The sequence below is a fragment of the Molossus molossus genome, unplaced genomic scaffold (assembly GCF_014108415.1).
Source record: "Molossus molossus isolate mMolMol1 unplaced genomic scaffold, mMolMol1.p scaffold_m16_p_18, whole genome shotgun sequence".
Classification (NCBI taxonomy): Eukaryota; Metazoa; Chordata; class Mammalia; order Chiroptera; family Molossidae; genus Molossus; species Molossus molossus.
This window is the reverse complement of record NW_023425353.1, coordinates 62346725-62370130: the sequence shown is the minus strand read 5'-3', so window position 1 is coordinate 62370130 and position 23406 is coordinate 62346725. Positions and strand designations below refer to the sequence as shown.

General features: G+C 36.5%; 1 protein-coding gene across 3 annotated transcripts in view; it reads left to right on the top strand.

The window, feature by feature from the left end:
* The window catches only part of SETD2 (SET domain containing 2, histone lysine methyltransferase), a 107145-nt gene that overhangs the window by 49426 nt on the left and 34313 nt on the right, over positions 1-23406 (top strand). For 2 of the 3 annotated variants that reach the window (XM_036267207.1, XM_036267209.1), the window contains 4 exons: positions 1851-1977; positions 8372-8506; positions 9686-9805; positions 11329-11991. In XM_036267207.1, the coding sequence (XP_036123100.1) occupies positions 1851-1977; positions 8372-8506; positions 9686-9805; positions 11329-11991 (1045 nt within the window). Of the gene's footprint in view, positions 1-1850; positions 1978-8371; positions 8507-9685; positions 9806-11328; positions 11992-14690; positions 14859-23406 lie in introns of all 3 variants that reach the window. The other variant, XR_004960178.1, reaches the window with a different exon arrangement.

Genomic DNA, 23406 nt, shown 5'->3' with positions numbered 1-23406 from the left:
GTATCGTACTATGTCCATTAAGGGATATTGTATATGAACTACATAATTTTCCTCTTAACGTCATACTGTCTTAGATAATTTTGTTTCTAATGTAATTAAAATTTTTTAAATTATAGAAATGTCAACAGTGTGTGTGTGTAAAGAGAATAGTACACAATAAATCTCTATTCATCACTTACCTGTCAGTTATTAACTCATGATTAATCTTGTCTCATCTATGCCATATTGTACTCTGAAAAATAATTTGTTACCTAGTTTTGTTTATCAAAATCAATAAGTAATAAAGTAACAATGAATACCCTTACCATCTATATTGTGGTTTTTACAAAAATCTCACTAAAAAGGAACAGGGTTCCTTGGAGCAATGTCTGATTTCAAGTTTGAGACAGGAATTGAACAAGGAGATCCTGAATTATCTTGATGTGCCCCTAAAACACAGTTATATAATATTAGGAGGGTCATGTCAAAGGGACTCAGGAACTAGTTTGAATAGGCTGTCACATAGCAGAAGTGGGAGAGTTCCTATTAACACTTGAGCATCAATAAGGATAACAACTGCAGTGGTTTGAAACACATTATATGAAATCTTGAGGTTTAGTGGTACTTAAAAATTGCATTAGTCATAATTGATGGGAACCAAGTCATGATTTCGAAAACAAATTTTAAAAATTAAAAAAGGAAGAAATCAAGCATTTATCCTGCCTTTTTCAAGTTAATTCTACTTCAAGTTTAACCAAATATTTGATGAGAAGAAGTTCTTTATAGAGGTTATTTCAGCTAATAAATGAAGTATAACAGTATCATGGTTTTATAACACCTCATGAACTAATAATGTATCTGGGCAATGGTCTTATTTGTATTGTCTTCTTTGAAGGAAGGGAAACTGGAAATCAAGTGCTTTTTGTGATTTCCTTCGCTATTTAATGAGTAATTCATTTTTGTGCCTCTGATTGCTACTGTTATATACTGAATCTATCAGTTTACTTTGGAATAGGATTATTCTGGTGGCTGTCTCTGGTCACACAGTAAATAAATACAGAGGTAGTTTGTACCCAGGCCTGTGTTCTTTCCACCACTTTTCCTTGACTCTGTGGTCACATTTATTTATTATTAGTGTCTTCTTCTTATGTGATAACTTTTAATTATCATGTGTTTCTTTTTAAGTAGCCTGTACTATAATACATTTTATATCAGTGTATATCTTTTTATAATAATACATTTGGTTGTTCTAGATGCCAGTTAAATATTTACATAAAAGTAATAGATGCTGAACTATTTAAGCAATTTTGAATTTTGTCCTTAGTCTAAATATGTATATGAGCTTTTTTTTCCCATTGATTTTTTTTTTTCTTTTAGATAACAGTGGAAGGGAGGGAGGGAGAGAGAAAAATATCGATGTGAGAGAGACACATTGATTGGTTGCCTCTCACACGACCCTGACCAGGGGTGGGGATCGAACCTGCAACCCGGGTATATGCCCTTGACTGAGACTCGAACCTGTGATCTTTTGGTCCTCAGGCCGACGTTCTAACTGCTGAGCCAATCTCGCCAGGGCATGATCTTTTATTTTCATATATTAGTAGGTACTTTTATAAAATGAAGAAATTATTCATTAATTTCTTGGCTAGTTTTGTTTAGCTAATAAAGGAAGATGGGAAAAGAGTGAATATTTTTAAGAGCAATTTCAGGCATTTGCATTAGATTGTATCAGGTTTTTTGGAGTCTCAAGTAATTGTTTTTTCTGTTTGTTTTCCTGCTGGATTGACTTCTCTGTTGTAATTGTTATATTGCCAACATTTTTATATGGTTTATTTTCACATACTGACACCTTTCCTATGCTCCTTGAACAGAAAAGAAGCTCAGAAATGTTTCTGTGGGTCATCTAATTGCCGGGGTTACCTGGGAGGAGAGAATAGAGTCAGCATCAGAGCAGCAGGAGGGAAAATGAAGAAGGAACGATCTCGTAAGAAAGATTCGGTAAGTGTTCCATCTTTCAAATTTCACTGTGTACATTTTAAGAGGGGGAGGTAGCTTTTTTAACTGAAGTTTGAAAAGTCAGGATCAGGTGAGGTAATCAAGGACAAGAAGAATGGATGGTTGCTATTTTTATTTTAGGTCCATAGAGATTAGAACTGGGTATGTTTGAGACCTAATGAAGTCATCTTGAAAACACATGGGCTAATGGCTTTTCAGAGTCTGTAAAACTCCTAATTTTAAGTACAAATAAAATGTTTATCTGTTAACTCACTTCAGGCTGATCTGTATTCCTAACCTTTTAATATTGATCTGTCTTTTGTTTGAACCTCTAAAGTTTGCAAGTGTTTATAAATGCAAAATCTCTGAAAACCCTCTTTGGAGTGTAAAGTGAGTTTTGAGAGGTAACAGGCAACCCAAGAATAAGAAAGGAATAGTCTCAGCTGGTCTTTTCATTTAATACGTTAGAACAGTAGTTGATAGCCTTTTTCTACCCCAGCTCACCTGAGTTACTATTGAAGGCAGGAGGTATCTTGTTACTAAGAAAGACTCTTAACTGGGACAAGGACTTTGTGTTGTTGAGTTTTTTTTGTTTTCTAATTTTCCCTCCCTTTTTCTGTGGATTCCTTTTTCAGAGCAGTGTTTCGTAGCCTCATAACCACCTGGTGGAGTCCATAATGAAAATGCATATTTCTGGTCCTGTCTCCTGACCAGTGAATCTTAGTGGAGGGCTAGGAGAAGGAGCTCGGGGGTTAGGGGTGTTAGTCAGCATATCCCACTGTGATCTTTTGCAGTTAGCTCAGTCCTGGGCTTTTTAGGAGCCAATAATGTTAAGAATTATAAATGAGCCCAGCTGGTGTGGCTCAGTGGTTGAGCGTCAACCCATGCACCAAGAGGCAAGAGGTTGCCAGTCAAGGAACATGCCCAGGTTGTGGGCTCAATCCGCAGTGGGGGGCATGCAGGAGGCAGCCAGTTAGCGTTCTGTCTCATCAATGTCTCTAACTCCTTTCCTCTCTCTCTAAAATTAATAAAGAAAAATTATTTTAAAAAAAAAACAAAAAGAATTATAAATGACATCAGTCTTACTATTTAGATGAGGAGATAAAAAAATATCATGAGGGACTGAATGTACATGTGCTATATGAGTTAAGGAACATGCACAGGTTGTGGGCCCAATCTCCAGGGGGGGCTTACAGAAGGCGGCCGATCAATGTTCTCTCTCATCGATGTTTCTATCTCTCTCTCGCCCTTTCTCTCTTTCTCTAATATCAATAAAGAAAAAAAAAGAATGATTAAATTATAATGTAATCATATAATAAAGGAACTAGGGCTGCATGCAACAGCCTGAATGACTCAAAATGTAAGGTTGGATGAAAAAGAAGTATGATACACCCTGGTCAGTGTGGCTCAGTTGGCTCTGCATTGTCCCATGCACCGAATTGTTGCCAGTTTAGTGTGCACACGGGCACATATCCAGGTTTCGAGTTTGTTTTATCTCTGGTGAGGATGCATATGTGAGGCAACCAACTGATCTTTCTCTCTCACATTGATGTTTCTCTCTCTCCAAAATCAGTAAAAACATATTTAAAAAAAAAGCATGACACAGGTTTTTTCCAGTATGATTTCATTTCTATAAAGATCAAAGCTAGACAAAATTAAATAACATTTAGGGATTTATGTAAAAGTAGAAAATCTATTTTTTTAAATCAACTATTTTATAAAAAGTTAGGAGATGTTATTTCTAAAGCAGAGAAGAGGTGTTATAATAAGGAAGAGGCACACAAAGCACTTTAGGAATAGATTAGGTAATGTTCCTTTTCCTTTTTTTAAACCTTGAGTGGTTGCATGAATGTTACTCACATTTTTGTTTATTAAACGTATTTATTGCCCTGGCTGGTTTAGCTCAGCGGTTAGAGCATCGGCCTGCGGTCCGGAGAGACCCGGGTTTGGTTCCCGCTAAGGGCATGTACCTCGGTTGCAGTTTGTCCCCGGCCCTGGTTGGTCGTGCGGGTGGCGGCCACTCGATGTGCCTCTTTCACGTCGATGTTTCTCTCTCTCTCTCCTTCCTCTCTCTCCCTCCCACTCTATCTGTGCAAAAAATGGAAAAATGTCCTCGGGTGAGGATAAAAAAAAAAAAGTAAAAAAAAAAAACAACAAAAAAAAACGTATTTATTTACTAACTGTGTATACTATGTTTCATCAGAAAGTATTAAAAATGGTGCTAAGCCCTGGCCGGTTTGGCTCAGTGGTTAAAGAGTTGGCCTGTGGTCCAGAGAGACCCATGTTCCGTTCCCGCTAAGGGCACGTACCTCGGTTGCAGTTTGTCCCCGGCCCTGGTTGGGTCATGTGGGTGGCAACCACTTGATGTGTCCCTTTCACATCGATGTTTCTCCCTCTCTCTCTCCCACCCACTCTATCTGAACAAAAAATGGCAAAAAAAGAATGTCCTCGGGTGAGGATAAAAAATAAATAAAAATGGTGCTTAGACCCATTAAAGACAGTTCATAACCCAAAAAACTAAATTATTAAAAAAGAATAAATGATTTTTATTATTATTTTTCAATCCTCACTCGAGGATATTTTTCTATTTATCTTCAGATAGAGTGAGAGGGAGAGGGAGGGAGAGAAAAGGAGAAAGAGAGAAACATCAACGTGAGAGGGCCACATTGACTGGTTGCCTCCCACACGACCCCAACCAGGGCTGAGGATAAACTGCAACCAAGGTATATGCCCTTGGCCAGAATCGAACCTGCGACTCATTGGTTCGCAGACCGATGCTCTACCACTGAGCCAAACCGGCCAGGGCAAGAAGAAATGATTTTTATTTTATTTTTTTATCACCATTTAATGTTTTTATTTTATTAATATTTTAGATATGTTTTTATTGATTTTTTAGAGAGAGGAAGGGAGAGAAACATTGATGTGAGAGAGATACATAGATAAACTGCTTCCTGCACATCCCCCACTGGGGATTGATCCCGCAACCCAGGCATGTATCCCTGTTGGGAATTGAACCGGGACCTCTCAGTCCATGGGACGATGCTCAGTCCACTGACCCACACTGCCCAGGCTTTATTTTATTTTTTAAATAACATCTTTTCATATGCTTATATGCCATCTGTATATCTTCTTTGGTGAGAAGTCTATTAAGATCTTTGGCCCGTTTTTTAATCAGGTTGGTTGGTCCTTATTGTTGAATTTTTTAGAGTAAATTATTTGGATTGATTAAGTACTGAACAGAATAAATTTTTAAGTGCTGTAGAATTATACATAAACATGCATATAACTTTTCAATTATTAATAATTTATTAAAATACATCCTAATTCTTCCATCCAAATACTAACCAGGTCCGACCCTGAAATCCGACCAGTGTGGCTCAGTGGTTGAGCATCAACCCATGCACCAAGAGATCACTGGTTTGATTCCTGGTTAGGGCAGATGCCCAGGTTGTGGGCCAAATTCCTTCCTCTCTCTCTCAAATCAATAAAGAAAAAAAATACATCCTAATTCTTCTTATACTTTTGTTAAGTTACTTCAAATTCTTTTTGGAAGATGGTGACTCATAAATGAAAAATACTTTTAATAAATATAAATTAATAAAAGCAGTCAAACTCAATCATTTCATGCTCTCCCCCTCTGCCTCCAGGTATCCTAAAATTTATTAATTCCATATTGATTGTAAACTTTATCCAAAATTATGTAAGCTGTATCACATCATCATTGGGATTGCCACACACACATACATACACACATACATACATACATATGTATGTACATGCATATACACATATATACATACATATACACACACAACCATTAAGCTCGTCATTATAGTAAGAATATTTGAAAGTTTTTCTCCTCTGTCTTTCGTTTGCAAAATGTTGTTATTTATACTTCAATTTCTGCATTTTTACTGTTTGTTTCTTAAAGATAAGAGTACTACTTTTTATATCCCAGGAGTGCCTTAATTACAATAATATCTATTCAGTATGTTTATTGAATGAATGTAACAACTCAATTTGTCTCTAAATTATCAGTTATAGAATCATTACATGCCTAATTACGAATGAAAGTAACCTCATCTCCTAACCCTTAACCCATTGAAATATTTACATCCCAAAACTCTGTCTAAAGCAAGATTCTGGCTGTTGTATTTTGTGGGGAAAGTGAATTTAAAGTCCTTGGTCTTTTTTTTTTTTTGATTTTTTTTTTTTTTTTAATCCTCACCCGAGGACATTTTTCCATTTTTTGGACAGAGAGAGTGGGAGGGAGAGAGAGGAAGAGAGAGAGAGAGAGAAACATCGACGTGAAAGGGACACATCGAGTGGCTGCCACCCGCACGACCAACCAGAGCCGGGGACAAACTGCAACCGAAGTACATGCCCTTAGCGGGAACCGAACCTGGGTCTCTCCGGACCGCAGGCTGACGCTCTAACCGCTGAGCCAAACCGGCCAGGGCGAGTCCTTGGTCTTTTATATTTGCTTTTTTCTCATTTATCAGCTCATTCTAGACTTTTATCATTTCATGCCAAATTAGTTCAATGCTATATTTATCTCTCTTCAGTCTCTGCCTTGTCTAGATTTCACTGTTATTGCCACATGAATTATTCTCAATTTTCATTTTGATTTCATCATATTATTCCCCTATTTTGGATTCAGTAATAGAGTTCTCTTGCTTAGTTGCATCAAATCCAGATTCTTTAATATTACATCTGAGATCTTCTAATCTAACACCAGCCTTCCTTTTTTTTTTTTTTAAATCATCCTCACCCGAGGACATTTTTCCACTTTTTGTTCAGGTAGAGTGGGAGGTAGAGAGAGGAACAGAGAGAGAAACATCGATGTGAAAGGGATACATTGAGTGGCTGCCACCCACACAACCAACCAGGCAGGGCCAGGGACAAACAGCAACTGAGGTACGTGCCCTTAGCGGGAACCGAACCCGGATCTCTCTGGACCGCAGGTGGATGCTCCAACCGCTGAGCCAAACCGGCCAGGGTCAGCCTTCCTTTTGATACAACTTTTCTCAGTTCCTCACCATACATCATCCACTCCAGCCTACCTGAGCTATGCGCTATCAGAAATTCCCATTTTCCTTTGTTCAAGCTTTTCCCTCTACTATGCTTGCTCTCTCCCTCCTCTTTATCTTACTATTTCTAATTTCAGTTCTGTAAATTCATTTCTGGTGACTCTCATTCTAACTACTCCCTTTCTTCTTAGACCTCTTGGGTTTTTAACATTAACATTTACAGTAATGCTTCATTATTCATTTTTTTTTTTTATCTTCACCCGAGGACATTTTTTGATATTTTGTTCAGACAGAGTGGGAGGGAGAGAGAGAGAGAGAGAGAGAAACATCGACGCGAAAGGGACACATCGAGTAGTTGCCACCTGCACAACACAACCAGGGCCGGGGACAAACTGCAACCGAGGTACGCGCCCCTAGGGGGAACCGAACCAGGGTCTTTGGGGACCGCAGGCCAACGCTCTAACCGCTGAGCCAAACCAGCCAGGGCCATTATTCATTTTTATATTAATTAATTTTATCTTTGCAATAGTAAGTTCTGTGAGAGCATTTTTATATCTTTTGTAACTGATATAACACAGCTGAAAAACAACCTTTGGTAGGTTGATTAATTTTTTGTTTCCTATTATTGAAATGTAATATTTGAAACATCCGAAGAATATATGTAAGTTAGAAAACATAATTATGAAGTAAACCCTTCTCCCTGTTTAGACCCTAGAGGATACCACTGTCTTTGAATTTTGTGTCTTAATTTTCTTACCTCTTTAAAATAGATTTTTCAGATATGTGGCTATAAAACAGTTGGTTTTGAGGTATATAAAAACAGATTCATATAGTGTATAATCTTCTGGAACTTGCTTTTTCACAACATTGTAAGATTGAGGAATGTTGTTACATTTGGCTGCACTTGATTCCTTTCACTGTGGTATAATATTTCATAAACATGCCAGTTTATCCAGCCTGGCTGCAGACATTTGGTTTGTTGGCAGTTTTTTTGCTATTATGGATGGTTGTTCAATGAACAGTTTTATGATTCTCTGAATGCACACGTGCAGAAGAAGTTCTCTAGGGTTTATTCTTAGGAGTGCAATTGCTGGGCATTTGATATGCAGATATTTTATTTTTCAAGGTAATGATTGATTTTTTTTTTTCTGACAAGGACAGATATTTTTGTTTTGGTTCATTGCAGTGTCTTCAGCACCTAGAGTTATGCTTGACATATGACAAGTGCTTTCTCATTATGATCTTAATTGTATTTTCCTTATTACTGGTGAGGTTGAACAACTTTTCAGGTTGTTTGATTCTTAGATTAGTGGGGCTTTTGTTATTGTTGCTGTTTTATAACCAGATATTTTTCTTTGCTGTGGTAGGTGGATGGAGAGCTAGAAGCTCTGATGGAGAATGGTGAGGGTCTCTCTGATAAAAATCAGGTGCTCAGCTTATCCCGGCTAATGGTTAGAATTGAAACTTTGGAACAGAAACTTACCTGTCTCAAGCTCATACAGGTGAACACTTTGATATTAATTTATTTTTTATTTCTGAATTTTAGGTGGGATATTTAAACTGTAATTCAGAATAAATGGAGAAGGAATTATTTTGATGAGAAGAATTACTTTTTTTTTCCCCCCATTCCTCACCCGAGGATACTTTTCTATTATCAGATAGAGTGGGAGGGAGGAAGAGAGAGACAGACAGAAAGAAACATCAATATGATAGAGCCACATAGACTGGTTGCCTCCCACATGACCCTACCAGAGCTGGGGACGAACCGCAACAAGGTGTGTACCCTTGACCAGAATCGAACCTGTGACTCATTGGTCCAGGGGGCAGTGTTCTAAGCGCTGAGCCTAACTGGCCAGGGCTTATTTTTTAAATGGATATGTGAGTTCTACATGACTTTGGAAGCTTGTACGTACTCTTAAAAATGGCTTGAATTCAACATCATTTAGTCTATTAGTAGATCTTATTTGCTTTCTCTCTTTAGTCAGAGAACATGGTGGGATTCTTTTGTGTAACAATTCATGACACTTAATTTTTTCTCCTTGATTATTAGCATAACAAAGCCATTTTTACTACAGTATCTCAAAACAAGAAATTTTAACAATAATCTTTTTTTTCCTGTGGTATGTGCCCCTAGTGGGAACTGAACCCCGGACTCTCTGGTCCGCAGGCCAATGCTCAACCACTGAGCCAAACTGGCCAGGGCAATAGTAATCTTATTTATCCCAGTTTATTAGGTATGCCACTAGAAGTTAGATAATAAAAAGTGGATGATTTTTTTTAAATCTAAGAGGTAAAAAAGCCTTTTGAATAGCATCTGAAAGAGAGGAAAGTTTAAAGACTAATTTTTATATTTTTAGCTTTTTCAGTAAAAATGGTCAATGTAATTATTTTCTTAGTCCTTATGAATTGGATTTCATTGTAAATGACATATTAATGCTTATATAATTTTCTACTTTAGTAAAGTCCAGGTTGACTGGATATACTTTGGGTATCAAAGATTATAATTTTTTACTTTAAAGCATTTATTATATTAGTTCTAGTTGAGTTAAAATAGTTTCTAGGTTTTTTGGAAATGAACTCTTTAGTTTTCTCTGTGGGCCCTCTAATGTTCTATCTGGTATTCTTCTCCCTGCCCCAACCCCCAAAATGCCCTGCATCCTGCTTCCCTTCCACCATGGAAGAACACACACTCACAGTCTTGCCTGAAGTCCTTTCTGGAACGTCATGGGCTGTCTTTGTTGTGGATCTGGATGGCAGAGCTAGGTGAAGGCCGGGAAAGTAACCAGAAGCTTCAGGAAGAGGTCAGTTCACATTCAACTTACTTGTTTCTTAAAACCACTATACTGATTGCTTAGGTTGGCAGTATGTGATAATATCAGAGATAATGAATTTAGCATTTACCACTGATAATAAGTATTTTTAGCATCCCAACTATAACCTTTACATACTCCTTGCTAACAGTAAGTTTACCCTGTGGTTTTCCTTATAATACTTTTTAAGATTGGTACTACGTAGTTGGAAATTGGGAGAGCAAGATATAATGTCATAGTCAAATGAAAGATCCAGTTCGTTGCTAAAACCATAGTTTTTAAAGGATAGGAAGCCTGATGAAACTTAAATTCTGGGTTTCTAAAAAATTAACAAGAAGCCAAATTCTAGAATACAAGAGTAAGAACATTTTGAGGAGTAAATAAGTGTTTTAAAAGATCTAAGTAAATGTTCATTGGCAGCATTGTTAGTGGGGTTGTGATTTATGTCTTCCCCTGAAATAAACATTGTTTTCTAACTTGATTTAAATGTAGTTCCTTTTAATCATAATTTCTAATATAATACCAAAGTCATTTAACAATACTCTTGAAAGAAAAAGAACAAAACATGGGAGTGGGCAAATAAGTATTTGTCTTGCCTTCATTCTTCTCCCAGAAGATTTGGCAATAAATAGAAGTTGGGGAGACCTTGGGATTTTGGTAGAACTATATTACAGGGTGTACTTTGGAAGAAATTCTTGGATTTAGAGTAGGAAAGGGTAGTTATTTCTGAATGAAAAGACTGTCTCTGTTAGACAACTATTTATCAAAGGTTAAAGAAGTAAGTATCTACAATTTTTTGTCTATGTGACACATCATTTAAATATATGATGTTGCATACTTCCTACACCTGTATCACAAGCACGTGGGAAACTTTTTAGAAAACGATACTCAAGGTGATATCTAGTAGTATGTGTGTGTGTATATATATATATTTTTTTATCCTCACCCAAGCACATTTTTTTCATTTTTTATTCAGACAGAGTGGGAGGGAGAGAAAGGAAGAGAGAGAGAGAAACATCGACGTGAAAGGGACACATCAAGTGGCTGCCACCCACACGATCCAACCAGGGCCAGGGATAAACTGCAACCGAAGTACATGCCTTTAGCAGAAACCGAACCCGGGTCTCTCTGGACTGCAGGCCGATGCTCTAACCGCTGAGCCAAACTGGCCAGGGCAGTATATATATTTTTAAAAATTTACCCAGGTTAAGAACTGTACTGGTGGGGAATATTAATACTGATCAGTCCTATTTAATGTTGTGAGCAGTCACCTGCTGCACATTTTATTCTTGCTGGTAAGCCTTATTAAAAGTTTTCCTTCCCTTCTATAGAAAAATAATATTATTACATGTAAATCTTTCTGTGGTTATAGAAACTTAGGTCTTAATTTAATAAGACAGTAAAAAACAAAAAACAAAACCCACTGCTCCTGCAGAAACAATCTGACCCCCATCCAGAGCTTTGAAAAGTCAGCTGTACAAAGTGATATGATTTTTTTTATTGTGTTTGATCAGATTATAAAGACTTTGGAACACTTACCTATTCCTACTAAAAATATGTTGGAGGAGAGCAAAGTACTTCCAATTATTCAACGTTGGTCTCAGACCAAGACTGCTGTTCCTCAGTTGAGTGAAGGAGATGGGTATTCTAGTGAGAATACATCACGGGCTCACACACCACTCAACACTCCTGATCCTTCTACCAAGCTGAGCACTGAAGCTGACACAGACACCCCCAAGAAGCTCATGTTTCGCAGACTTAAAATTATAAGCGAAAATAGCATGGACAGTGCGATCTCTGATGCTACGAGTGAGCTAGAAGGCAAAGATGGCAAAGAGGACCTTGACCAGTTAGAAAACATCCCTATAGAAGAAGAGGAAGAGTTACAGTCACAACAGCTACTCACACAACAGTTGCCTGAATCTAAAGTTGATAGTGAAATTTCTGTGGAGGCTAGTAAGCTACCCATATCTGAACTAGAGGCTGACATTGAAATAGAGCCTAAAGAGAGCAATGGCACAAAACTAGAAGAACATATTGCTGAGGAAACCCCATCCCAAGATGAAGAGGAGGGTGTATCTGATGTGGAGAGTGAGAGGAGTCAAGAACAGCCAGATAAAACAGTAGATATAAGTGATTTGGCCACCAAGCTCCTGGACAGTTGGAAAGACCTAAAGGTAAGAAAACATTTCTCTTCATTTTAACCTGAATTACTCAGGTTTAGAGTTACACAAACTTTAAGCCAAATTATCTACTTTTTTAGCTACACATGTATTTTTTGAAAAAGAATATTGTCTTACTGTCAGCTAATTATAAATGTCTCAAAGAGCTTTTAAACTACTTGGCAAGAGTTATACCAGTCAAACTATATACAGATATCCCCTTTTCCTCATTTAGAAAAGTGTGTCACAAAAGGGAATTTAGTCATTCAAGTGCTCTTTACATTGAAAACAAAAGCAGAAAATCCTTTGAGTAACGTATATCTTTCTACATTTGAAAATTCTGTGTAAGATTCTACGTAAGAAAGCAAAGAATGTTTAAATTAATTGGAAATTCATTTATTAGATTAACTGAAAATAAAAAATAAGCAATTAATTGGATAATCAAGGTTGTTAAGCAACTTTTCATAAAAAATGATTTAACATAAATTTCTATTCCAGTAAAACAACTTTATATGGAGAGGAGCTAGTTCGTATTCAATTCCAGTGTTGTGTCTGAAATAGATCTGTCTTTAAATGCCTATTTCTTTAGACAAAAGATGCTGTCTAGAGGGAAAATAGAGAAGTGTGAAACCCTTAACACTTAGTATGTACATAATCTATTAAAGAATGTAGCAAGATGTGCAGGGTTTACTTTGCAGAAAACCCAGTCTGGCTCTTGGATAAACACAGAAGTGAGTAACAGGATGAGCCTAGGAGAGAGGTGGTACATTTCTATTGTAAGTAATCTATATCTGGGATCCAGGTCTCGAGGATCCTGTGGGAACAGTTTACATTTCTAGCTTCTATTTTTCTGTTCCTCCTTTCTTCTGCCAGAGGTGAAGCAACCAGATAAACCATTAGTACCTATTTATTTGCAGCAAGATGGATACTTGAATCCTCCCTGTCCCCAATTATGTCTACAAAGCTCACCTATTAGATCCTTTGATTTGACCCATATAAAGCTGGCCTTACACTGAACAAAACGAGTAGTTGGTTGGTTGTGCACTGTGCTTATTTTTGGCATTTGCAATTTTCTGTGTTGAGACCCTTCTTGGAGTATGCTGTGGTTTCAGCTCATTTACCCATTAGAGCTCTTACTCATGCTACTCTTTCATCACTTACAGTTCAGCATAAATCCTCAGCCTTACTAAGCCTTATGAAATCTGACCTTTTTATAAATCTAAAAGTAAGAATTCATAATAAATTTGCTTATGACACAGCATAGGAACTATGGGAACTGGAACTGCAATTAATTTAAAGAGCTGCTGGGATAGTAACTTGGGTGGACCTTTATTTAAGGCCTGCTTTATTTTTCCATGCAAGAAGTCTCTCTTGTGTTTAGAGACTGCTAGTAGACCCTGTACTAAAACTGGCTCATAAGGAAGGTGGAAATGGAGACAAGTATACAGGTGAACATAGAAAAGGCCTTATAGACATAGTTTTATAGAGAGAGTGGAGTTGTAGACCCAATGGATCACCTTTGCCTGAAAAGTCTCTGGTTTGTATAATTTTTTTTTTTAAAGACATAATGATTGTAATTCCTTAAAACCCTGTCTCTTCTTAAGATCTGGAGAAAGTGAAATTTTTGTTTCTTTATATGGTAGTTTTTTATTGTAATTGTAATGGTATGAATTATTCTCTGGGATTTCCTAACCTAATTAGATATAACTGGTAATTTAAACTCACACTCTAGACATATATTTTTGAGTCCTACAAAATTATTTCTTCCCTGTTTGTTATTCTCTCCACTCCTATCTGAAAGATCAAAGCATTTGCACAGTACATTGTAGTTTGATGCTCCTCTTGATTTGAGGTTTAAAATTTTATTCATACTTAAAAATATATTCTTCTTACTCTTTATACTTTGGGTTTATCCCTAATCTTAACATTAAGGAAGCCATTAAATAAATCCTCTTTCTTCAAACTTAGTTTGCTCTGGAATCATTACCCATCTAGAACTACATTACTGAGAAATGTTTTTTGCTTGACTGAACTGTGATGTTTTGTTACACATTGGTGCTAGGGTTCTTAATTCATGTTGTTCTATTAACATTTAAAATGGTTCTGATTTCAAAACTATGATTATGGTTGTTTTTCAAAAATACTTTAGGTAGCATCTAACAAGAACTCTGAATTCAGGGACCCATAATTTGAACATTTTAGAGAAACTCATTAACTTGATGTGATTACTATACAGTATATTCATACTATCCCGGCATTGAAAGAGTTAACTACTTCTGTCTGACTTCCACCTGTGTTTTCAAGTAGAAAATAGACATTGGCAGAAAAGAAAATGTCTTATTCAACCAATCTTTATTAAGCACCTGTTGCCAAGCACCGTGTTAGATGCTGATGTTAATACCAAGATCATACTGAAAAGCATTGATCTAAGATTGTGGTTTTGTTAGCCACTCCAAGCTTCCCTGACCTTCTTGGGCCACTTTAACATTGCTGGACATGTGTTCCACTTGGCCTTTCTGCACACTGGATGGAGTGAAGAACTGAAAGAGGTTGCTTCAGATTCCTTAATCTTGATTTTGCTGTAAAGGCAGACTATAGGGATCATCAATAAATGAAAGAGGGCGGGAGGGAAGGGAATGAAGCTTCATGAATTACTCTTTGTCCTCCCAGATCTGATGATGATCCCTCTTGTAACTTGAACCATTTCCATCTAGCTTCTCAGGGCAGCAAGGAGCTTGTTAACATCACCAGCTGACCATGTGTCTCCTTTTCTCAACTCCATTTTCAACTTCGGGCTGAAGAAAAACAAGAACCTAGAGTGCATTCTGTGAAGAAACAGGAAGATGGTTGGGAAGTTGGATGATGCATGAAAAATATAATAGGTGAAAAGAGGACAGAGGTGGTTAACTCACTGGCGCCGGCGTTATTTTGGTGCGTCCATTGCCGACAATGGATGTCGTTCTGGGAAAATCCCGACTCCTGGCGAGAAAAGATTAAGTGAGCTACTTTTTCTATACCTCTATACACAGGACCACTGCTTTGCCTTGGCTTCATAAGGCTTACACATTTTGACTCCTAAAGTAGACCTCAACAAGAAACATCACCTAGCACATTGCTACACATGAGCATGTCATCACTTTCACAAGCAAATTTACTGGGCTACATTTTCAGCAAGGACATGTGCATACATTTCTGTTTGCAAAAGGAATCGTTGTACATCACCCCTCATGCTGAAAATATACCCTAGACTTGACAGAGTAAAACAGTTGGTTGTTAAGTGGTGATTAATTATAACCTTGACTGGAAAATCTTCATTCATTTGGATCATAAGAAAAAGAGGTAAGGTTCCTGCGAATTTGGCCGTTTCAGTTGCAATTAAACACCCGAGAGATTGTGATGGCTAGTGATTCCAGAGCCTGCCTTGTAGACACTTAGGTTACAGGATGTGCATCTCTCTTTATAATGAATTCTCAGTAGTTACAGTTACACCTGAATTAGATGATTTAGGGATGACATTCTGTACATGTGATAAGTTGGACTCTTCTTAATGACCATTCTATTCTTACCTTTCATCTTTATCTCCAGATATTATCTTTAATTCAACAAACACGTTATTTTCTTAGAAAGTTAAGCATTAAACTCTACAGAAATAAAATGGAGTTACCCAACTGAAAAGTTCCGATTTACTACTTGGAATTTTTATCTGTAACTAATATTTTATGTGAAATCTGCAATGCAACATTTCAAAATGAAATTATGTGTCTCAGATTTCTGTAATAAATTTTAAAACCCCTAGTAGAGATTATTCTGTATCCATAAAGATCAATATTACTTACCCATTTTTTTTTAAACTTTAGGATTGCCCTCCAAGAACACTGTATTACATACAGGTACATTGAAATTTTTTTATGTCCTTGGTAAAAGGCCTATATGGCCTTAAACTTAGTAGTACGTTTTGTTTTTTGCATTTATCTTCAGATAGAGTGGGAGGGAGAGAGGGAGGAAGAAGAGAGAGAGAAACATCAATGTGAGAGAGAGACACATCGAGTGGTTGCCACTCACACGACCCCAACCAGGGCTGGGGACAAACTGCAACCGAGGCATATGCCCTTAGCGGGAACCGAACCTGGGTCTCTCTGGTCCTCGGGCCAACACTCTAACTGCTGAGCCAAACCAGCAAGGGCAGTCCTGTTATTATTGGACAAGTACTTTCATCCAAATCACAGGTTGACCAAATCTGCTCCACTGCTCTTTTTTTTTTTCCTAAGCCACATTTGTTCATTTACATATTGTCTATGGCTGCTTTTGCACTGCAGTGGTGGATGACCAACAAAGCTTAAAATATTTATTGTCTTGTCCTTTACAGAATAAGTTTGCCAATACCTGATCTAAACAATAAAGTACAGAATTTGGCTTCTCTAAATATTCTGATATTAAATGAAGTCATTTTAACAATTTATTCTTTTGAGTGAGCTCTTAATTCTATTTCCCTAAAAACATAATGATCATGTTTTTATAGCCCATGAAGTTCGTTTTTTTAAAAAATGTCTTAACTCTGTTTAGGAAAAGTTATTTTATTTGGATGTAAGTCTATCTGAGAAGTGGAAGAATACATACATTATAGAATTACTGGGCTAAAAGAGACCTTTAAGGAATACTGTTTTTCCCTGAGGACCATGATCAAGTTAGTTGGAAATGAGAATTTTTTAATGTAGATAAGTTGGTTTAATCTAGTTTTATATGTAATCATAATAAAACCCACAAAATTTCCTTCTTAAATGTTTTAAATTCTGCTGTAATTTTAGATATACAGGAAAACTGCAACCTTGCTTACTCTTATATATGTATTCTGCGTGTAATATACATTTTAGTGACAAATGCAGAAAAAAAAATCAACTTAAAAAAATTTTAAGCCCTTCACCCAGATTCCCCAATTTAACATTTTACCAAATTTGCCATATCATTTTTTCCTAAAATTTTTAACTGTTAAAGAGTAAGTTACAGATAAGACACCTACTGCCCCTAGATATTTCAATGTGTATTTCATAAAAACACAGGCATTCTTCTACATGACTTCAGTAGACATATAAAAATTAGCAAATTACAGTGACACAATACTATTATTTAATCAACAGACCTCATTCAAATTTTGCCAGTTGTGCATATAATGTTTTCTATAGCAATAATAATAATACTTTTTTTTTCTGTTCCAGAATCTAACCTGAGATCAACAGTTACATTGAATTTTATTACTTTAATATCCTTTAATCTAGAATAGTTCCTCAGTCTTACTTTGTCTTTTATAAACCACATTTTTTAATACTTTTTAATTTCTTAGAATATTTCTCAATTTTGGCTTGTCAGGGTTTTTTTTGTTTGTTTGGATTTAGGTTATACATGTTTGGTCAGGAATATTACAGTAGTGTTCTTAATATGATGTTGATTTGTTCCATTATTGGCATCATCAACTTTGATCACTTGCTTAAGGTGATGTCCTCCAGGTTTCACCAATGTAAAGTTACTGTTTTTCCTTTTCTAATTAAAAAATATCACATAGAAGCGTCTTTGGAAATATGTAAATATTCTGTTTTTTCATAAAATGTGTCCATTAATTTCAACATTCAGTGGGTTTGCCTGAATCACATGACTATGATGGTTGCCAGGTGGTGATTTTCTAATCCATCATTTCTTTTACTTCTATGTTTTTGATTATCATTCTTTTGAAAACAAGAATTTTCCTTGCTCTCTCATTTAGTTCTTTATTAATTTATATCAGTTTAGACTCTTGGATTCTTGTTTTTATTCAATGAGTTATGATCCATTCATTCCATTATTTATTCAGTGCTTAAATTGTGCCTTATTTGAGAAATCCTGTAAGGTCCCTCTGTGTGATTTTGATGTCTCCATTTTTTTTAAAACCTAGTATTACATGCTGTTTTAGGATCATTTTGTATTCACCCTTACCCGGCCCTGGAATCAGCTGTTTCTTTTTTTTTTTTTTTCCTCAAAGGTGAGCGAAAGGAAAGTTTATTTGAAAGATAGACAGACTCCCCGCAGTGGGGAGGGGACCCAAGTGGACTGCCCTCAGCTATTTCTTTAAGAATCTCTGGGATCCTTGTGGTGGGAAATAACATTAAAAACCAAGATCCAGGCTCTAGATGAAGTCATTGCTATTAGAGCATTACTTGTAGGAGTTGTCAGCAAACTAAGAAATAAATAGATATGTATATTTTTGTATGTATGTGAATGAATGTGTGTACACACAAAGTACTTGATCTCTCTGTCATTTCTCTTGCTTTTCCTTCTGTTAATCTGACACCATGCCCTCTCCTGAATCATTTGTTTCCTTCTGTGGCTCTCACTGATGTTTCTATTCTGCCTGTCCCTTAAAGGTGGTATTTCTTGGGGCACCTGAGATTTCTTTTGTCCTACTTGTGAAATAGGTCATATCATCTCCTCTTTGCCATTTTTAATTTAGGCTCTTGTTATTTCTTGCTTAGACTATTTTAACAGCCTTCTATTTGTACTTCTTGCTCCCATTCTCTTCCCCCTTTATATAATTCTTTATTATGCTACAGCATTATCTTTTAAAAAAACACAGATGTGATCAATAAAGGAATCTCTTGTAGCATCACTGATAGAGACTCCCATTACTAAAACAACAATGCCATTTAGTGTATGAGGAACAAAATTAAGTAGGGAAGTACTTCTATATTTATCTAACCTTGCCCAATAATTTCACTTAAACATTCAGTGCATGAGTCACATTAGGCTGTCTGTATATACAGGGTGGAGCAAAAGTAGGTTTATAGTTGTACATATGAGAAACACAGTTTATTCCTTTTTTAAAAAACATGTTTTTATTGATTTTTTTTTTTAGAGAGAGAGGAAGGGGGAGAGAGAAACATCGATTGGCTGCCTCCCACATGCCCCATACTGGAGATCCAGCACGAAACCCAGGCATGTGCCCAGACCAGGAATGGAACCAGGACCTCTTAGTCCATGGGACGACACTCAATCCACTGAGCCACACCAGCTGGGCCACAGTTTATGCTTTTGTTATTATTTATTAATTATTGTATTAGTTCCCATATGAACCACTGTAAACCGACTTTTGTCCCACCCTGTTTCACCTTTTTATGTACTTACAGAGGATGTTCTTTTTGCTTAGAATATCCTTTTTCTTTCTTTCTTTCTTTTTTTATATTTTTTTATTCAGAGTTAATAATGCAGTTCATCATTTGTAATACTCTGTCCTTTTCTGTATTTCTATACAGTAATAGTAATGTTAAACAGATTACTAAAAGTACTTGCTTAGATTCTTATTTCCCTTCACTGGACTATGAGATCTTCAAGGACAAGGACCATTTCTTAATCTTTGTGGTAAAAGTTAATTGTATTATTGTATTTTCATACTAATGGTTATAATAGTTACCTCTTAATAATAGTGAATGACTGTGTGCCCCCAACAATCTGTGCTACATTTATTTATTTATTTTTTAAATTTTATCCTCACCTGAGGACATTTTTGCATTTATCCTCAGATAGATCGGGAGGGAGAGAGGAAGGAAGAGAGAGAGAGAGAAACATCGATGTGAAAGAGACACACATTGAGTGGCTGCCACCCACACAACCCCAACTGGGGGCGGTCACAAACTGCAACCAAGACACGTGCCCTCAGCGGGAACCGAACCCAGGACTCTCTGGTCTGCAGGCCGATGCTCTAACCACTGAGCAAAACCGGCCAGGGCTGTGCTACATTTAGTAGCCAGAGTGATCTTTTGGAAAATAGTGTCCTATTTAAAACTTTAAATGGTTCTTTATTACATTATTAAAATTAAGTTCATTTTTCTTAATGAGGCTTGCACGTCATGATATAGTCTGGCCCTCGTTTATTTATGTAGTCTCATCTAAAGCCATTCTGGCCCACCAGTGGGCCTGTGCTACCAATGTTCATACACACACCTAAACAACACATTCACTCATTCCTGAAAACACTTTTGTTTTGTTCAGTTGTCTCTTCTCCTTTTCCCAGGGAAGCCATTCCTAGTCCTCCAAGACAAAGTATTCTGCCCTTTCTGTATTCTCTCATAACATCCTAGTCATAGTAGATAACATTTCATAATTATACATTGTGTGAGGGCAGAGACCCCTTCTTTCTTGGTCTCTTGAGTTTCTCCAGAGCACTGTGGTTGTGTTTTATCAGCTGTGAGTGGAAACATGAGGTTGTAACTTAGCTTTTAAATGACAGAGATAAATATTGACTCAGGTCTTTTTATTTAAATCCTATATTCTTTCTACTCCTTTTTCTGATCCAACATATAGTAATTTCTATATCTTTGCTAGGCAGTTCATGCAATTATGATGAATACTTTTCAGATTTATCTTAATCTGCTTTTGATTTAAAAACTAAAAAGTCCAATTCATTCTGAAAGGATAGAAACTGTCATTTTAATGTTTTGTTCAAGTACCCTTTTTTCCTCGGTGCTGCAGAGATCTCAACCTGTGATCCATGTTTGAACTTCAGGGGATTTTTTCAGAACCCCATGAAAGCATGCAAAACTATGGGGTTTTGAGGGGCAAGGGGATTCATAAATATGAACAACTTCTGAAATAGGGATGTCCATAAATAGGGGTAGGGAAAAGAATAAACTGTGGTTCAGAAAGTGTTTTCTGGATGATTTGGACAGCAGGAGAGCTCCTAGTCTTAACTGCAGTGTTGTGTTGACTAATACAATAAATATGTAACTTCAGTGAAGTCACTGGGAGGGTTGTGGTGATTTTTAAGTTATAATTAGAAAAATTATAGAAGAGTTAGTTAAACTTGAAATGTAGGGGGAAAATCTTATTTTTGAAGTTAATTTGCCTAGAAAACAAATCTGAAATTGGAGAAACATTTAATCATTATGACCTTGATGTGATTATGACCTTGATATTCTTCAATGAATATTTACCATCATGAAAATACTTTTATTATTTTATACACATATTTCCTGCTAGGCTGGAGAGACTTTGAAAGGAGGGATTTGTGTCAGTTGTTCATCTTGTGCTTCAGTACTTACTGTAAACCTAGCACATTTTAGATGTATATTGAATAAAACAGCATTGCTAAGGTAGATTCTTCGACTTAGAATCAAAGTGGGTAAGACTAGGGAAGAAGGAGGTTGGATAGGACAGTTTGAACTGAATAGCAGTGAACTAGGAGGGGCTTTTTAAGTTGCTGAAAAACAGCACAGCATTTAGAAGTTGCCTTTGGAGTGCCTTCCTTAGGCCTTTTCCTGAGATCTCACAACCCCCAAAGGGGTGGTCTTTACCATGAATATAGTCACAGTACACAGAAGTCTTTTGGTACTGTGTCTAGGGCTTCCTTTGAGGCCTGTTATTTTTTTTTCTTCTTTTCATTTGAATTTTTAAAACAAGCCATTACAATACATGACAGAAAATTCAAAAGGCATGCAGTGAAATTTTTTGTTTCTACCCCAGCCCTGTGTCCTGTTTCCTGGAGGCAACCAATACAGCCAATTTCTTGTGTAGCCTTTCGGAGACCATTTGTGCATATTATGTGTATTTTGTTTTTTGTTTTTATAAAACTGGCAGCACTATTTAGCGTCTTATATTTTATTTAATATATTATAAATATTGTATCATACCAGTTTATAAAGAGTGTATTTTTCACAGGTGGTATTTTATTGTATAGATATGCGATAATCAGTCTCTTGTTAATCATATTAATTAGTCCCCTATCTTGGCCATTTAGGTTGATTCCTTTCTTTAGCTTAGTAGCAAGTAACTTTTACTTAAGTCATTTGGAACACATTCACATATGTGGGAATATAAATGTAAGATAAATTACTAAAGGTAGTAATCTGAGTCATAGTCTTGTTTTTTGTAATTTTGATAAGTATTACCAAAATTGCTCTTCATAATTGTACCAATTTAACTCCCATCAGCAGTGTATATGCATAAGAGTGCCCATTTCGCCACATCCTACCCAACACAAGTATTGTGTAACTATCTTGGTTGGACTGATAGGCAAAAATGGAGCATTATTTTAGTTTTAATTTGAGTTTCTCTTATGCATGAAGTATTGAATATCTTTACATTTGTATTTCTTGTTTTAAGAATTGTGTCCATATTCTTTGCTCATTTATCTGAGTGGCTGAAAACTGCAACTGAATCTTACTACCTTTTGTTTCTTGAGAGCCCAGCTCTTTGAAGTTAGAAGAGTGTCTCCTCGGGGTTTTATAAATAAAACTATACTACTCCCTTTTCCCCTCTCTTTCCCTTCCTCTGCCCCTCTCCTGTGTATGGTTTTATGAAACCTCCAGACATGTACGTTAATCTTCTAAGTTTTTTTCCCCCCAATCACATCTCAAGACCTTTGTGACTTAATAGAGATCCCCCTGCTCCACTATTTGTAATAATATTTATGAAATAAAACCACAGACTGTTCTGCTTTCAGGTACATGATGAGAGAAGTTAAATAATTCATTCAGTTAAAGGGGGTAAATCATGGTTTTAGAACCATTACTACTCAAAGTGTTTTCACAAAATTTAATTTTGTTGATAATTGAGAGATTGGATTTGTAATCTTTATGCTAGTGTATAGAATGATGAATCAGATGTATGATAGAGTCATATATTACCCAAAGAAGTGCTTTTAGCCCTGGCCTTGAAGAATTATAGCTTGAGTGTATGTTAGTTGAGAGCGACACCTAGACCAAAGAAATAAAACAAGGTGGTGTGTAAAGAATATTAGTTGGAGTAGGGAACCAGATTCTTTTTTTTTGTTGTTAATCCTCACTGAAGAATATTTTTTCCATTGATTTTTTAGACCAAGTAGAAGGGAGGGAAGGAGAGAGAAACATTCATGTGAGAGAGAGACATTGATTGGTTGCCTTCCTCATGTACCCTGACCAGGCTAGGGATAGAACGTGCAACCCAGGTATGTGCCCTCCATCAGGAATCGAATCCATGACCCTTTGGTTCTCAGGCTGATGCTGTGTCCATTGAATCACACTGGCCTTGGTGAGAACCAGATTCTTTTAGGCCCTTCTAAGGGCAGGGTTAGTCCCAGAACTGAGGTCTCAACTCACAGCTCAGTGTTCTTTGATAATATACCAGCTCTTTAAACAAAGTAAAGTGATTTTACATAAAGGGTTAATGTAAATGAAGCCAACTTAGATAAATATTTTCTGCAGGGGATTCGATAGCCTGTGGGTATGACATTATTCCAAACAGACTTCCATATCATGTAAGCTTACATTATTGCTACCTATTCACAAGACAGAATAATCTTTAAAAGTGTTACAGTAATCTTCACATGGCTGCTTCCTTCTCTGTTTTCAGTATTGTGGGTCTTTGGAAAATTTTAGTTGCATTTTCAGGGCATCAAAGTAGATAGTCTGAGTTTTCAGTTCAAATTTTATA